This window comes from Scomber scombrus, chromosome 16, assembly GCF_963691925.1.
Source record: "Scomber scombrus chromosome 16, fScoSco1.1, whole genome shotgun sequence".
Taxonomy (NCBI): Eukaryota; Metazoa; Chordata; class Actinopteri; order Scombriformes; family Scombridae; genus Scomber; species Scomber scombrus.
In genome coordinates this window covers 28,148,610-28,166,314 of record NC_084985.1, presented here as the reverse complement: position 1 = coordinate 28,166,314, position 17,705 = coordinate 28,148,610, and the positions used below count along the sequence as shown (strand labels likewise).

The 17,705-nt window shown below is 40.8% G+C and overlaps 1 protein-coding gene across 1 annotated transcript in view; it reads right to left on the bottom strand.

Moving 5' to 3' along the window:
• Positions 1 to 16,185, bottom strand: part of epb41a (erythrocyte membrane protein band 4.1a) — a 52,694-nt gene extending 36,509 nt beyond the window's left edge. The window contains exons 1-10 of the mRNA XM_062436630.1: positions 15,874 to 16,185; positions 14,894 to 15,181; positions 12,588 to 12,692; positions 12,361 to 12,403; positions 12,172 to 12,247; positions 8,443 to 8,661; positions 6,049 to 6,136; positions 4,375 to 4,527; positions 4,159 to 4,256; positions 3,851 to 4,026 (exon numbers count right to left, since the gene is read on the bottom strand). Coding sequence (XP_062292614.1) covers positions 3,851 to 4,026; positions 4,159 to 4,256; positions 4,375 to 4,527; positions 6,049 to 6,136; positions 8,443 to 8,661; positions 12,172 to 12,247; positions 12,361 to 12,403; positions 12,588 to 12,692; positions 14,894 to 15,181; positions 15,874 to 16,185 — 1,558 coding nt within the window. The remainder of the gene's footprint in view (positions 1 to 3,850; positions 4,027 to 4,158; positions 4,257 to 4,374; positions 4,528 to 6,048; positions 6,137 to 8,442; positions 8,662 to 12,171; positions 12,248 to 12,360; positions 12,404 to 12,587; positions 12,693 to 14,893; positions 15,182 to 15,873) is intronic.
• Positions 16,186 to 17,705: the final 1,520 nt, after the last annotated feature.

Sequence of the window (17,705 nt, the reverse complement as noted above, 5' to 3'; positions counted from 1 at the left end):
TGCAATGACAATAAAGATCTATTATATTCCAGCAATGGAAAGCTGTGCGAGGACTTTTCAGATACAGTTTGATGATCTACCCACCACTTTGTTAGAGGAGGTCTGTGAAGATTCTCAGTCATTGGTTATCTAATAGTGTTGAATGGAGGACAACTAGACCTGGTTGTAGAGACATTTCTCAACCAGGGGGCTTCTTTAGTTCTAACTGACTGGTGGGGAGTCTCAGGTATTTAACCTCTGCGGGGTTGTTATAAAGGTTGTTGATGCCGCTTGGTTCATTAGTGCTCCTGGCTGTTGTATCGACAGTCATTCAAGTTTTTGGAGTCACCTGAGGCCAAGTGTTGTAGTTGTCACATGAGGCTAAATGCAAATGTTTTTTTAAGTATCCTGGGAAGGAATGATACTAAGACCACCAGGCCTTGTCCCCACCGGGCAGGTAAAGCTGCACAGAGCAGATCGTGCTGGGCACGAAGTCAAAAACAGAAAACAGCTCAGAGCATCATGTCAGTTTTTAAAATTGCACACCTCCGATTGTATTTCAGCAACAAACATGATTAAAGCTGATTGCTAAACAGACCATTTACCTACGTAGCGTACTTACTCAGAGTAGAAACTCAGAAAAATTCAGGAAAATGACAAAATGAACTAAATCTGAGCAAGTAAACAAAATCGGGCCATTTAGTTGTGCTGCTACTGCAGTAGCCCAAGGGCACTCATATGGCTTTGACTACTAATTACTGTACTTACAGCGCAACTGAATTTAAAAGGCGGATGGCTTGCCCGCAGTCACAATGCTCTGATTCTGAAATGTCTCTTGGTGGGGTAGGACGGAACTAAACTATGTCGGAAACGGAATAAAAATGCGCCCAGTGGGATCTCAGTGTTAAAACTCATGTCTGGATAGTGTCCGGGTGTAGACATTGCTTGGGGCCCTGCAACACCTCCATTACCATCTCCTGGCTCAGTCTTCCACATCGTGACTTTGTGTCTGGGAGAGATAGAAGGCGGCAGGAAGACAGAGCATTTCTCAGGAGAGTTGACACCGGTAGGGAGCCTCAGGGGAAGAGGATTTCAGTGTTTATAACAAATCTTCATGTTTAATTTATCTCTCTGAATAAAACAGCACTGTCAATCTGTTAACATCATATCTGAGATGATGCAGAACTGACTGTAAGCACCTGTCAAGACTTGACAGATTGTTGGCAATTCTAAATATATTTGTTGATGATCTCAGCTACATTCAAAGGAATCAAGTGGCTGTCCAATCAGCTGATGGGCAGCAGTGTAGTGTTACATCTGCACATCCAACAGAACCACTACTGGACCTTAGCGGATACAATGTTGCAATCTATCCCAATCTATGCAATAATCAGTAGGGGGTGTAAAATGTTGGTTGGCAGAAGAATGTGCATCTTATGTACTATGTACTACAGATAATGTGATATCTTGTCTACAGCTGCTAGCGCTGCTAGCTATAAACTTGTTATTTAATCCAGAACACTTCCATGAGATGCAACGCCAACAGCACATAAAGTAGAGCAGTGTCAGTGATTTATAATTAAGCCCTAAGTATCACGTTTAATACAACCATGTCCAACTCTGACTAACTGTAAGTAGTAGGAATAGAACCAGGGAGAGGAAGCTGCATACATGAAGAAAGCAAGAATGTTAAAACCACAAGGAAGAGGATATTAGATAACAGCAGCAGAAGCTTTTGAATGTGTTCTGCAGTTTGGTTTAATCCACCAACCCTGCTCTGTGTCGTCAGCATCATTTATTAAATAAAAACAAAACTAAAGTTATACAGTAAGTACACAAGTTACGTAATGCTCCCAGATGACAGGGCTGTGAGGCACGGAGCGATGCGCGATCAAAGAGTGAAGGTATAAAGTAACGGCGGGAAAGAACAGAACTAGTCAACGTCGAAACATTCTCCGTTTTAACGATGCATACGAAGCAGCAGCAAGGAATGCAGTATCATGTCATCGTCTGCATACTGTGTGTAATTGGAGCATTTAAAAGCATATCCACTAGGGAACAGATAAAGGACAGGGTTTTTTTCAGTCTATCCTAATACAATACTCACATGTTATATATAGGTCTACACTAAAAGAGGTTGCTGTAATCCTTTTCTGATATTTATACTGGCCATGAAGTGACACAGGGTCAATGTAATGGTCTTTTCAATCATACAGGCTCCAAAAAATCCAACCATTGCTAATCACCATTGGGCGACTGTGGCTCAGGAGGTAGACCAGTTGTCCACCAAACAGAAGATTGACAGTTCAATTCCCGGCTCCTCCAATCCACATGTCGATGTGTTCTTAAGAAAGATACTTAACCCCAAAATGCGCCCGGTGGCTGCACCAACGGTGTATGAATGTGTGTGAATGGTTAGTTTCCTCCCGATGAGCAAGTTGGCACCCTGAGTGGTAGCCCCCTGTCATCAATGGGTGAATAGGTGAATGTGACATGTAGTGTAAAAGTGCTTTGAGTGGTCAAAAGACTAGAAAAGTGCTGTAAGTACAGTCCATTTACCATTTACTACTCAAACATTCACAAGCCACTCTGCCCAAACTTTGCAAATGTCTCCTACCACACAGGAGCCACAACCTATAGAGCATCAATCACATTTGCTCCTGGAACAGATGCACAGACTGGTTTTCCACTTACCTACAGTATGTCACAGTGTCTCAAACAAACTGAACAAGAAGCTGATCACTACACTAAACGATGCATAAAACACATCCTTCAAATAATGAAATGCTTCATATTGAGGCAATTACAGAAAATATGTCTAATTTGAGTTAAGTCTGTTCAGTCATGTCCAACACAAACATGCCTCAGGCCTCAAACAAGCATCAGCCTCTTTCCATATGTATGAGTAAATGCACAAAATCCACTGTCAGTGTCAAAATATTTCCCTAGTTCAGATCAAGCTAAAATGAGGCCAACAAAAGACAATCCTTTTGTTTTCACAGACACTGTTTACTTGCTGAGTTATGGTGGAGGGATACATGCTGGTAGATGCTTGTAGTCTGTTCCCTCTCAAATAATGTTCCCCTCCTGTTAAAATTGTGTTTCACGTAGCACCACCTCCGCAGTTAGAGTTATGACTAGGTTATGGTTATGATTAGGAATAGCAGAGATAACTGGTTACGATTAAGGTAAGCTTGTGATCAGGTTAAAGGCACTGGAAACCCAAATCCACAATAGCCTTCTAACTATGTCACACTGTGTCCTAAGTGAATGCAATGTGACCGAGTGTCAAGATCATTTTAATTGCTTCCTCTTCTATTGGAAAGTCTAGCAATGCAGTGCTGGTCAGCACAATGCAGCACCCTGTTTGGAACTGAACTTTCGTTGGACCCTCTGTTTCTATTTACCGTTTTAATGTGAACGGATGTATTTGCAAAAACAAGCTGAATATCCTACAGTGGTGTGTGATGTTGTTTTTGCACGAAAATGGCATTTTAGAATTGAAGGTAGAAGTAGTATCAGACTGCTGAAGTCTCACATTAGCTTTGGCTTAACTTTTGATCTTCACACAGAATGGATCATTTCTTACAGTGCAGTTCAGCTACAAATGGCCAGAGCAGGGATACAGTAACCAATAACTAATAAGTGTTATATTACAAAGACTTGAAAAGGTCTGAAACTAATCTTGCATACAGATCATTTTTAAACATGTGCACATCCAACCCTTGTACGTATACAAGTGCCCAATATATACTGTATATAAGCCGAGAACTCAATAGCCAGCACTGCACTGATCATTGCTTTACAAGCTGTGATGAGACCAGCACACACATACGTCTACATAAACAGCAGATGGAACAGTCTACCGTACCTCCATCCAGGCTGTGTGAGTTCCTCTTGCTGGAGGAACGCTGGAACAGAGGAGCTGGTCTGTCGATCAGAGAGCTGGCCTGCCTGGTCTGAGCCTGAGTCCGACCACTGTAACGAAACTTAGAGCCCAGTGCCAAGAACTTCCTGGGTGTGGTGGCCATCTCAGTAGAGGTCAGTCTGCACACAAAGGAAAATATGTTAATCTTCTAATTTGACCTGGGGTCAGACAGCATGCAAGCATATTTAGAAAATATTTGCATTGTCATAAACAGCCACATGAATGGGAACGTTAACATCACCATCTGTTACCTGAAGAAGGTATGATGTTCTACACACACTTTCCACAGCTTCTTGGCAGCCTTGTAATTGGGCAGTTTGAAACCGATAGCGCTCTCATACTGCTCCACCTGTTAAAACAAGACAATCATTCAGTGAACTTTAGGGTTTTATTAAAGGTCATAGTAAGGTTGGTGCCTTACACCAGATATCACATGTGGATGAATATTTGTTGAAAGCCCTCTGTACCTCAGATGGTCTTATTTTGATGAAGAAGCTGCTGCGTTTGTATGAGACCTTCAGGACTTTGGGCCAGGGGAAACGGTTGATCCTCAGTTTGTCTTTATAAACCATCAGACCACTGGAGCAAACACCCAGCATGATGTCAACACCATCCAGATCCTGAGACACACACACACACACACACACACTTGATTAACTGTCAACAGGATGTGCAGGTTTTAGAAAGTCAAGATTGTGAATAGATGACAAATGAAAGGAAGTGAGTTGGTAAGATGTTCCACCACAAGCCTTCAGTGCAGCTTGTCATCAATTATCTTGCTCTACTGGAGGCATTGTTTTAAAATGTATTCCTTCACTTGGTGTTTTGATGCTGTTGGTGGAAAGTGCTTTTTAAAGAGCAACACACACTCACTGCAGACCCTGTTTCTCTGCATCACTGCTCACTACCTCTTCAAAAAAGCTACTTTATCACATTCTCTTGCTGGATCAGCACATCTGGCTGTTGAACCTTCACAAAGGAACCTTCATAAAGTACTCAAGTAATGTACTTGTACACAATGTTGAGGTACTACCATTTGATGCTTCTTTATACTTCCACTCAGCTAGATTTGAGAGGGAAATATTGTAATTGTTCTATATCACTACATCTATTTAACAGTTTTAGTTACTTTTCTGATTCAGATTTTTTTTTTTAATAATATTTTTTGTATAATTGTAAAAGCTTTTGTATATTTGGATCCAGAGGCTCATTTCAATATATCAGATACATATTTTACTATTACTAAAAATCCATCAAAAGGTGATTACACATCTGAATTGAATATTTGAACATTTGTATTTTACAATAATAAAACATTTAAGTCACCTGCTAATGTTCAGATTGGATTTGATAAAAGCTTAAAATTTAAATTTAGAGCTGATTCTTTAAACATGCCACATCCACTTCTGTCTTGTTAAAGCCTCAGTATTTCAGTTTGGCAGCTTATAAAAACTTAGTTCCGGGCTCTTCACCCTGTTGGTAGTGCATCCCAACACACAGCTGCTTTTAGGCATTTACTGTTGTTTACCAGCAGACAGAAGTGACAAAGAGGCAATATAACTGAATATAAGGTTAATAGAGCTATGAATAGATTTTCCCTCCAGCGAGACAAGGCTTCATTGTGCTCTGTCTCTTAATTGTCACTGCTAATGATTATCCTTGTAAGTCAGACTACACTCTCCTGTTTTTGCATATGCCGCAGCTCTTTTATGATGCAAATGTATTGTACTTCTCAGCATCCACCACAGAGGGGCAGCACACTCCTCTGAAAGTCCCTTCTTCCATATTTGGATTAAATCCCTGCTGATGCAAACAGATTGACCTGATTTCTGCTGTAAAACCTGACAAGTCACATGTCCTGCTGTTGTTCAGGCCAGGCAGGCACACTTATGAGATGACATGAAATTTAAAAAAAATACTAGACATGCATGACATTAAAAACACACAGAACATCCGAGGTTGTATGGGTTTTTTGGTTATTGTTTTTTTTAACCATCTATGTTGTTTATATGGAGCGCTGGGGGGGCTTGAAGGCATGAAGGATACTTGTAAGGATGTCTTACATGAAGCATGTTTTTAAATATGTAACTATAAAGAGGTGGTGATGAGCAGAGTGCTGCAGAGATTAGGCTCCTGCTCACCTTGGCCTGGTGGAGGTCCACTCCGTACATGGAGAGCTTCTTGGCGTTCTCCAGGAACATCAGGTCAGCCTGGGCTGGAGTCATCACCCTGCCAACACACCACAGCACTCTTTAATTACTGTGACAGTGTAAAATCTGTGATACAAATATTGATATGGAATCTGGCCTCACAGCATGGAATGTATTCAGGATAGACAGCAGGGTGATGTTGTGGAGGACTCCAGTCTTTAAGTGTTATTTTATTTAAAATGTTTTCATGTGGCTTACAGTGTGGGGAAGTTGTCATTTCCACCACACTAATTCCATCAGTACAACAAAAGAGTGATGTTATACTCACCACTCTGCACAACACTACTGTTCTCATTCACTAATCATCTGCAGTCCATTCTCCTTTGTGTTTTTATAATCATTCATAAACTCAATTTAAGTCAAATAAAATAAAATTCAACACTAACCTAAAGTCCTGTTAAACTCAGAAAAAACTGAAGTTATTGTGCTTGGCCCTAAACACCTTAGAAACACATTATCCAATGATATAACTACTCTGGATGGCATTACTTTGGCCTCCAGTACTACTGTAAGGAACCTAGGAGTTATATTTGACCAGGATCTGTCCTTTAATTCCCACATAAAACAAATTTCAAGGTCTGCCTATTTTCATCTGCGTAACATTTCAAAAATCAGACATATTCTGTCTCAAAATGATGCTGAAAAACTAATCCATGCATTTGTTACTTCTAGGCTGGATTATTGTAATTCATTATTATCAGGCTGCCCTAACAAGTCTCTAAAGACTCTCCAACTGGTCCAGAATGCAGCTGCACGCGTTCTGACAAAAACTAGAAAGAGAGATCACATTACTCCTATTTTAGCTTCACTGCATTGGCTTCCCATAAAATCAAGAATAGAATTTAAAATCCTTCTCCTCACTTTTAAAGCTCTTACTGGTCAGGCTCCATCATACCTTAAAGAGCTCATAGTACCTTATGTACCTACCAGAACACTGCGCTCCCAGAACGCAGGCCTACTTGTGGTACCTAGTATCTCTAAAAGTAGAATGGGAGGCAGAGCCTTCAGTTATCAGGCTCCTCTCCTGTGGAACCATCTCCCAGATTCGGTCCGGAGGGCAGACACCCTCTCTACTTTTAAGAGTAGGCTTAAAACTTTCCTTTTTGATAAAGCTTATAGTTAGCAAGCTCCTAGTTTATGCTGCTATAGGCTTAGACTGCCGGGGGACTCCTACCTCCATGATGCACTGAGCTCCTCTTTCCTCCTCTCTCTCTCTCTCTATCCATCCATCTATATCCAATAACATTCATGTACTATTAATGCATTCAGTAACCTACACTTCTTCCCCGGAGTTGTCTGTGCTTTCTCATCTCACAGGCAATCTGGGCCTGTAGACGTCCGGATGACAGATTCCAGTCCCGGACCTTCTAGTTTCAATGTTTATTTTCAATGTGCTACTCTCTCTCTCTCCTATTCTTCCTCTCTCTCCCCTCTACCCCAACCGGTCGAGGCAGATGGCCGCCCACTTTGAGCCTGGTTCTGCCTGAGGTTTCTTCCTGTTAAAAGGGAGTTTTTTCTTGCCATTGTCGCTAAATGCTTGCTCATGTGGGAATGTTGGGTCTCTTTATAAATTAAAACTTGAAGAGTACGGTTTAGAACCTGCTCTATGTGTAAAGTGCCTTGAGATAACTTTGTTGTGATTTGGCGCTATACAAATAAAGATTGATTGATTGATTGATAAAGTAATTACATTAGTTATGAATACATTATTATCACATACATAATTAAGATTAAGTATTCATACCATACAAATATTTGTTTTAGGGAAGAAAAAAAACATGACACAGGCCGGGATTCAGTGACACTGCTGTCTACATCCGTCTCCTCTGCTCCGCTCTACTGCCTCTCTGTGTGTCAGGATGTAGAACAAGCTGCAGGACTACAGTATGTGTCTTGTGGTGTTGACCTTTAGATGAGTGGTCAGCACAGTTGTGTGCAGTCTGGAGGACCAGGATTTAAGACCAGGTGTAGGAACGCTCCTTCATGAGACCATCTTTCACTGGGATTTGTAATATTTACATTTTTCATCCTCTACAATGTGCAAATAATTAACCTACTGTCATTTCATAAATAAACCACATCCACATTTCTCAGTTCAAAGCCACTATTTTAAATCCTGATGAAATATAAATGTGAACATTTAATCAAATACTTTAAAAAGTTTAGTTGTTAAAAGGCTGATTAAATATCAATGCATCACCATCATTAGTACTCTACTTTTGTAGAATTTGAATACTGGGTATAAAATAATTGTCGAACAGATCCACTTAATTGTGGTACTTTTACTTAGTTTCCATCACTAGCTGACTGAGTCAGTGTTCTGACCTGTATGTGCGGTGCAGCTCCATCATCTTGTCCTCCAGCTCCTTGGTCTGACCCTGGGCCATCTTCATTTGCTTGGCATATTCATCGCCATGCACCTCGGGGTCATACTCGCCCAGCTCCGACTGCAGGGCATAGGAGCCCAGCAGGGCCAGGGTGACAAAGGAACAGGGCAGCCGGCCTTGCAGGATGTCCTTACGCAGCTGCAGACACAGGTAGTACCTGCAATACACAAACAGAGATCACATGTATTAAGTATGGAACTCCAGTCATATGAAAACAGGTGGTCATAGATATCCTTACTGCAAGTCCTGACTGCAACTGTAACTCATGGTGTAAGGCCATAAGCCATGAGCTCCGGAAAATATCACTAAATGTACCCAGAGATTTTGAATCTTCTGGCAGCGGTTTTCACATTTACCTGCTGAAGGAGTTTCTGCTCACTCAAAATGTCAGTTTAACACATGTAAATGAAAGCATGATTTGTGACATCACAACTAATTTGCAGCCAATTGTGGTCAAGTGTGCAAATTAAATGTGGAACATGTAGAAACTTGAATCCTCCAGTGAAAACAGCAGTTTAACTTGAATGACATTTCATAGAACTCATAGATTATGGATTTTTTTAATTAGGGAGATTTGAACTGGATAATTGAACTTTTTAAAAATTATTATTATTTAATTAATAATTATAAAGGGCAGAATATATTTATGTCTTAAAACATGGCTGGGCAGAGCTTTTTTAGACATACTGTATTTCAGTTCATGCCCATCAGACAGACAGTTTTTGACTTGACTAGGTTTAAATGGAATAGGTTGAACCTTTACTTATTTAAATAATATGTAATCACCAAGTATAACACAAAGATAAGTGGAAGTATCATTACCTTTCCCATCCTTGTTTTTATGACTTATTGTATTCATATTTGTAATTTTACTTATTAGTAATATGATTGACTCCTTCATCTTTGCTCACTGTACATCAAGTACCTTGGATGTGGACATTTTAAAGTTGTGCATGATTGAATGTTTTTATTTTATTTTATAAAATATTTCTATATTTTTATAAACTATACTAAATACATTTATACACTTTTCTCGTCAACAAATATTTAGTCCAGAGCAAAACCAACAATGAATGCATCCTACTACCAAGTACTGTGTATGTATCCAAAGCTTGATATATCTTATTCCTCTGTGTCATAGACCTCCATTGTTGTCCAGGAGCTATTAAAGACACATCAATGAGTCTACATACCTACACACACCTACAGCAGATGCCACTGTGTATGAGTGGGAATGTGGTTCCGTTTACAGCTTCATACTACATATCACAACCTCTTGACTTTGTGTATCATATATTTCTCATGGAACTTAAAGTAGAAGTCACGCAGTGCAACAGTGTGACTTTTTGACAGTTTTTACTACTTTTTAGAAAAAAAGAGGTCTACAACACAGAGCAATAACATATATCAGGCTTTGGATACACATACACAATACTGGTAAAGATGCACTGATACAACCACTGATATCGTATATGGGTCATATATGGGTCATATATGGGTCATATATGGGTCTGTGACTGAGTCAGATATGTCAAGCCTGACGTTACCTTACACATAAAAGAATGCTCCCAATCTAGTCCACACAGTGAGGCATATAGCTTATTAATTAAACACCGGAATCAGTTTGGTACTCGCAATTGGCTGATACCCAAAGCCCAGGTATCAGTAATCAGGACTGAAAAAGTTGAATTGGTCCATCCCTACTTGTTAGTAGATCAGTTAATTGATGGTTTGGCTTTGCACATAGGATTTGTTGACAACGATAAAAATATAGAAAATCAGCAGCCAAATCATTCAAGAAAAAAATCTCTACCTATGTCATCTCAGGTTTGAGTTAGTTTTGTTATTTTACCTGTTTACCAAAACATATTCAACATACAGCTATATAATGAATGTGGGTTTTAAGTGCAGACTCTCAGCTTTAATTTGAGGGTATTAACATCCAAATTAGAGGGTTTAGGAATTACAGCTCTTTAATATGTACCACCCACTTTTTGAGGGGACCATAAATAATTGGACACCTGTTTTAAAAGCTCTTACATGGACAGGTGTGGACAATTCCTTTGTTATTTCTTCATCAATTAAACAGGTAAAATGTAATGCAATGCAATCAAAAGAGCTCTCAATGAAAGTGAAACAAGTCATCCTTAGGCTAACAGATGTAACTCTGATCAACCTGAACCAGAATGATGGGAAGACAAAAGTGTGGAGAAGGCTTTGAACAGCTTATGATCCAAAGCATACCACATCATCTGTAAAACAAGGTGAAGGCAGTGTGATGGTTGGGCATGCATTGTTTCTAATGGCAATAGGTCACTAGTGTTTATTGATGATGTGACAGAGGACAGAAGCAGCTGGATGAATTCTGAGGTGTATAGGGATATACTGTCTTTTCAGATTCAGCCAAATCCAGCAAAGGTCATAGGACCACGCTTCACAGTACAGATGGACAATGACCCAAAACATACTATGAAAGTAATCCAGGAGTTTCTTAAAGCTGCAGTCGGTAACTTTGAGGAGAGAGAGGACTTGGCATCAAATATGAAGAAGTACAACTTTCAGATCCCTCCCCCTCCCTCTCCGCTGCACTCCTGTCGTGCCTCCAAAGTCCCTCCCCCAGAGGAGGCTGACGTGCGCGCGACGGCATGCGACCGTGTATGCTGTTGTTGGTAACGGAGGTATCGGTAGTTTTGTCCTCGCTGATAGTTGTTGCTGCGCCATTACTTTCTCTACGCTCCTGAAGCCGCTTTCCCGAGCTGAGGAGGAAGGGGGAGGGGGCTGTGTGCATGAGCATTGATTGACAGCTGTCAGACACTCCATCAGACACCATCCTGGATCTGATTGGTTCTTTTTGTCCGGTCGCGGTGGATTCTGGCAATTTGCCAATTTGCAGTAGAAGCAGTAGGAGGGGCTAAATGAGCCTGGTTACTAGTTTCATGTAATGCTGTCTTTACATAGTGACAGTTTTAGCAAATATGACAAAAAGTTACTTTTATAAGACTTACCAACTGCAGCTTTAAAGCAAAGAAGTGGAATATTCTGCAATGGACGAGTCAGTCACCTGATCTCAACCCCATCAAACATGCATTTCACTTGCTGTAGACACATTTTAAGGCAGATAGACCCACAAACAAACAACAACTAACGACAGCTGCAGTGAAGGTCTGGTAAAGCATCACAAATAAGGAAACCAGCATTTGGTGATGTTCATGGCTTCCAGACCTCAGGCAGTCATTGCCTGCAAAGGATTCTCGGCGAGGTTTTAAACATGAGCATTTTATCTATCATTATTTAGTTTGTCCGATTACTTTTGAGCCCCTGAAATAAGTGGACTGTGTGTAAGAATGCTTGCAATTCCAAAACATTTGTAAAGCATATTTTTGACCAACCCCTTCAATGAAAGCTGAAACTCTGCACTTCAATCACATCTTGATTGTTTCATTTCAAATCCATTGTGGTGGTGTACAAAGCCAGAATTACGAAAATTACATCACTGTCCAAATATTTATGGACCTAACTGTAAATTAGTCTTGTAGTAGAGGGGTAAAATCACACCTGTAATCCTGAAGTCATTGAATACTCAAGGCAAAGTCTAAATTGACTGAATAAATAAATCCTTTCCCCATTGAATGTTTGCTAATATCGATCACTGGAACACCTGCAGTACCTTGTTATGTCCTCAGACAGCTGGGCAGGGTCCGGTGGATAAAATTTCACATTGAAGGTGAAGTCATAGTTGGCACCTTGAGACAAAAAAGGAAGGTGTGATGACATAATTGTAAACATATATCAGAAACAAGTCATGTCAAACACACATGACAGAAGAAGGTGTATTTGTGGGAAAACTTCAGCTCACCTTGTACCTGCCTGCGGATCTCCTTGGCCATGTCCATCCAAATCTGATCAAGAAAATGTGGGATGTAACATGAAGTTTGATATCATCAAACACCATTCAGTACTGAGGGCTACCTGTTCATCTACACCAACAGTGACATTTACATATTAACATCTGCCTTTTCCTTGTCTTCACTGAAGGCTGAGGTAGGGATTGTTTGATTGAGTGGCAGTTAGAAACCAGCTCACCTTCATGGTGGCTGTCTCACAGATGACCAGGCCATAGTAGTCTTTCTCCAGTAGGTTGAGGTGGTCACACACCTTCATAAACAGCTCTTGGCCTTTAGCATGTTTCTGACCCACACAGAAGAAGAAGAAGGGAACAAGACACACAATAATTAGACATTAGCCTGCTAATGTAACTGACCTGACTTCACATACAGGACAATGTTTTCGGTAATATGTGTGGCATGTCTGAGCAGATGGTGAGAGCTGTGCAGAGCCTCAGGGGAGGCAGCAGCTTCTCCCACGGGTATGTTAATTGCTGTCAGGTTCCAAATGAAGCAAGGACTCTGTAGAGGAGAGGACTAGACTGAGATAGGATTGTAGCCACAGTGAGCTTTTATTTCCAAGTAAACACTACAGCTCATTACTAAACTAAGTTACCATATGGCCTCCTGGATGTACTGGTGCCTGCCCGTGATCACCACAGAGCCACAGAGCTTGTAATGAATATCTGCAGCTGTATTGATCAAGCTTCTGAAAGTAGGAAATCATTCTTGAGTGGCCAAAAATTCTCCATTTTCTCACATGTTGGCACAATTTTCGCATAACCGTAAAAAGATATTTATGTATACACATAAAAAAACCAACAGAACTATACTATTTTAGCACTTTGAATTTGACCACTATCTAATATTTAAAACTGAGATGTAAGAGAAGTACAACACATCATCATAGTCTCTACTTTGCAGTTACAGCACAGCACACACAGCGACATCACACTCTCTCCTAGGCACAAGATGAGAAGTTCCTCTGGAGGTTCTACAGAATCTAGTTTCAGAACTGGAAGAACTGGAAGTTGCTAGAGAAAGCAAGACCTCAGTAACAGATTACTTCAAACTCAGAGAGCATCTCAGTGAGGAGTTCATAGACAGTGGAGGGTTCTATCCATGGTGTGAAAAGACTTGCTGGGCTCAGTGGTGTTTAGGTAGTTCTATGAATTGTTCTGTGATTTGAATGCAGGACGAGTCTGTGATTGGCTACTACATGGATGGTGTTTGTTGGTGCTGATAATGGAAGTCATGGATCTTATTAAGGAGTTATCTTGTTTTTTCTATGTAGAGTTCTAGAAGAAGCTATGTGATGGTGAATTGGTTTAGTAAGGCGTGAGAATCAGTGGGTTTAAAGAAGGCCATAGTTTCCAGCTAGTCTCCAAGGCTGGTGTTTTGAGGTTGTGACATCCAAAACATGGATCTCCAAGTGACTGATTACCAGTTTGACCTCCTTAGGCTTTTCAGTATGAGGCCAAATACCCTTGACATATAGTGTGACAAAGAAGTTGATGTAATTGTGTTGTCAGAAACAAGGCGTCAAAATGATCTGCTCACTTACTGTCTTCCAGGATATAATGAAGTCATGGTGCCCTCTGTTAAATTTAAAAAATATACCCAAGGGCAGAACATCGTGGGGGGGGGGGGGGGGGGGTGGGGGGTGGGGGGGGTGGGGGGGGGGGGGGGGGGGATCTTGGTGTGGTATAAAGGAGATTTTTGCCATCACAGCTCACCAATAAAACAGGTTAGATCAAACCATGTGCGTGACTGATAGGGATCTACAGTATATCTCTGTATGTTATATACCTCTGGTAGATTCTCCTTATTTTGAAGACAGCATTAAAAACTAAATGCTCACATGCAACACCCCAGAGATGCAAGTTGGCGTGTTGAAGTTCTTCAATATCAAATTACAGTCAGGATCTTTTACTGACATGTTCGGCAAAGGGTTAATTTCCCCCATTTATAAGGGTGGAGGAAAATCAGACCCTAGCAACTACTGTTGCATCTGAGTCTGCAGATGGCTAGGTACATAATCCTGTATTATCATAAATAAAGGAATACTAGATTTCCTTGATGAACACTTGAGTAGAATACAAATTGGCTTCCTCCCAAAACACCATACCACCAATCATGTATATACTCCTCAAACTTTAATTAACATCATGTACTGTACAACATTAGAGTAAACCAAACTATAATTCAACTTAAAGAAACCTATTTGGAACATTGTAGAGAAAAAAATAAAAGCCAAAGTAGATTCAAATGTTATCTGGCCCTTAAAAGAGATTGTGAATTGGCAGAATATCAAACCTGTCAGACATAGAAAGCAGAGAAAAGATCATACCCTAAGTACAGGCTTAGTGACCACAAATTGGTAATAAAAAGAAAAAAAAGAAAAAAATCATGCAAATGGAAATAAAAGAACAAAAGAATGTAAGTGTTTGACACAGACTTCCGTACTTTTCACAGTGTAAAGCAGCAGCTGTGTGTGTCTCTTACCTCGAGCTCACACTCATACAGAGTGTCGTCCAGCAGGGTGACTTTAATCTGCATGGTCTTGGGTCGACGTGGAGCTTTGGGAGCTTTGGCCTCCTCCTCCTCTGTGGTCCTCTCCTCCTTTCCTTCCTTACTGCTTCCTTCTCCTTCTCCCTCCCCCTCCCCACACTCCTTCTCCTTGTCCTCCTCTTTCTCCAGGGCAGCTTCCTCTGTTTTCTCCTCGTTGTTCTCTTTGTCCTTTCCACCCTCCCCCTCCTCTTCCTCCACGTCTTTCTTCTCTACCTGGACAACCTAGCAAAGACACTTTGATTACAATGCAGTCTACAGTCTCTTAAATCAGTAGTAGGAAAATCATATCAAACCAATGTTACCCTGTAGAAACTACTTTCATAGACCACTTATGGATGTAGTAACTCATGTGTGTAACTTTGTAACAAGAACACTGTATTTCTGTTTATTTTCAATATCATCACACCAAAAGATAAACCGTTGTAAAATCCTATCTGTGAGTATTATAAATCATGATGTAATTTGACATCTGATAAGCCTTTAAATGCAACAAGTTGTTGCTCTAACTGGACTTCCTGAATCCTATTTTATTACCTAAACTGTACCATAAACAACACACCCACACCATTGCAGCCCCCCATGCACTGTTCTAGTGCAGAGCTGAATTCAGTTTGAATCCATGCTAAGACATGGGAGGAGTAAAGATTAAGTACACATCACTTCCAAAAGTTTGTGCAGTCGGGTTATAACACATTTCTAATGCTTCTTTGGCTTTTTTGATATCAGACTTTCTGATACACCTGATACATGAAATGACTAACTCGTGAAAGTGGGGCATTAAAACACTGAAGCAGACTCATGAATGAAATCCTGAATTTCATGACAATAAGTAACATGTGGTTGCAGTTGGAGCAGCAGCCATGCAGGGAATGTGACTGAAAGGAAACTACTGATATCACATATTGTATCCTGACCTGAGCCTCAGCACTGCTGACTGAGTGCTGATCCAGGGCGACCTCTCCCTCGGTCCTCAGTTCAGGTTCAGGGTCAGCGATGGGGGCTTTAGCTTCTTCTTCTTCCTTCTCCTCCTTCTCTCCCGCCTCGCTTTCGCACTGTGAGCGTCTCTTCAGGAAGGAGGAGAAGAGGCGGGAGAGGCCGCGGCCGGCAGAGTTGCGGTTTCGAGGCCGGAGCTGCTCCTCCTCCGGTGAGGGCGGCCGGGCGTCCTGGCCGGCCTCCTCCTGCTGCCTCGGCTTCTTCTGGTGACTCTCCGCCTCGTCTGTTGTCATGGCAACAGCTGTAAAGACAAAGGACAAGATCATGTTAAAAAAAGAATGGCGCTGTATATATCCATGTACAGACGCCTGGTGGAGAGGAGCATGGGACTGGACCTCCAGCTCTATGACTAGTGGCCAGCTGGTCTACAACCCAAGGAACACTTGCTGCAGTGCAGCAGTCATACATTAAATGATGGGGTTTAATCAATGATGTGGATGCTGGATCAGACATTATTTAAAGCTGAAAATGAAAATATTTTACATTTCCAGTGCTGCCTGTTGTAGGTAACACTGGAAATACATGGTCGGGTTTTGTTTCTTGTTTCAAATATTTTATATCTTATTTAGACGTTCTGAAAATCACTTATAAAGAATTACAAATGTTGTTTTGACGTGTAAGCAAATCCTCACCAAATTAGACATTTAACAAAGTGGCATAGAAACCAACAAAGAAGCCTCCTTAGAGACAATCAACAGTGCAGGGTAAGAAAAAGGAAAACAATCATAACTCCGGGTCCACACTGCATCTCATGGTCCTCATCAACAAATGGAGTTGCTTCAGTTATGGGACTGTGGTCAAATTATAACAAGTAGCCTTACATTGGGGAAAGATTCAAGACAACTGAGTCAATTCCAGAGAGAGAGAGAGAGCTATTTCCATGCACAGCATCTTATAAGTTAAGAGGAGGATGGACACAGGGAGGTGCAAGCAGGACCAATAGGTACAAGATGAGAATGCCACCCAGACTTAGGACCTCAACAGGATCATTAGAAGTATTCCACCTACCACAAATCAACACCATGAGAACCTTAAAGTCTCTGCTGGTACACCCTAAAGATAAGACCTCCTGAGACAAGACTGGAGCGGTTTTTGAAGTATTGCTGACATCACCAGTTATGACCAAGTACGGAGGGATTTCTTTTGGCTTCTAATGAGGACTATGTTATGGACAATGCATTGTGTATAAACAATTATTAAGAGTTATTCTGAGTTAGTCCAGTTAAGATTAGTGTGATTTACTTTTATTCATTTCTTTTTTTTCTTTTGAAACACTTGTTTTTAGTTACATTTGACGTTGTTAGCCTGAAATCAACACTGTACAGACTCAGTCCAGAAAGCTGCTCTCATACTAACCTTTCAGTCTGCTACATTACTGACTGTACTGACAAACCGTAACTGCTAACATAATGAACATGTAAAAGCTTCAAGGATGGACTTAATGTTATATTAGTTATTTTGACAAGGGGAAATGATGGAGTCATTGTTTAATAACTTCTCAGTATGTATTTCACAAACTCATTGACAACTTATTACGGAGACTCCAGTCCGCACTACCGTGATCTCTGACGCTAACTTCGCTCTTCATGCTGCCTATAGAGTAGAAGCGCGCTCTGCTGGACAAACTATGTAATGACACCATGTCCAAATCACAGCAAATACATTTTCTGCATATGTTCTGTTATAAAAGTTTGCATATCGGCGCATATCTGAAAACATCATCATATTATCATCATATTGATAAATCGGTCGG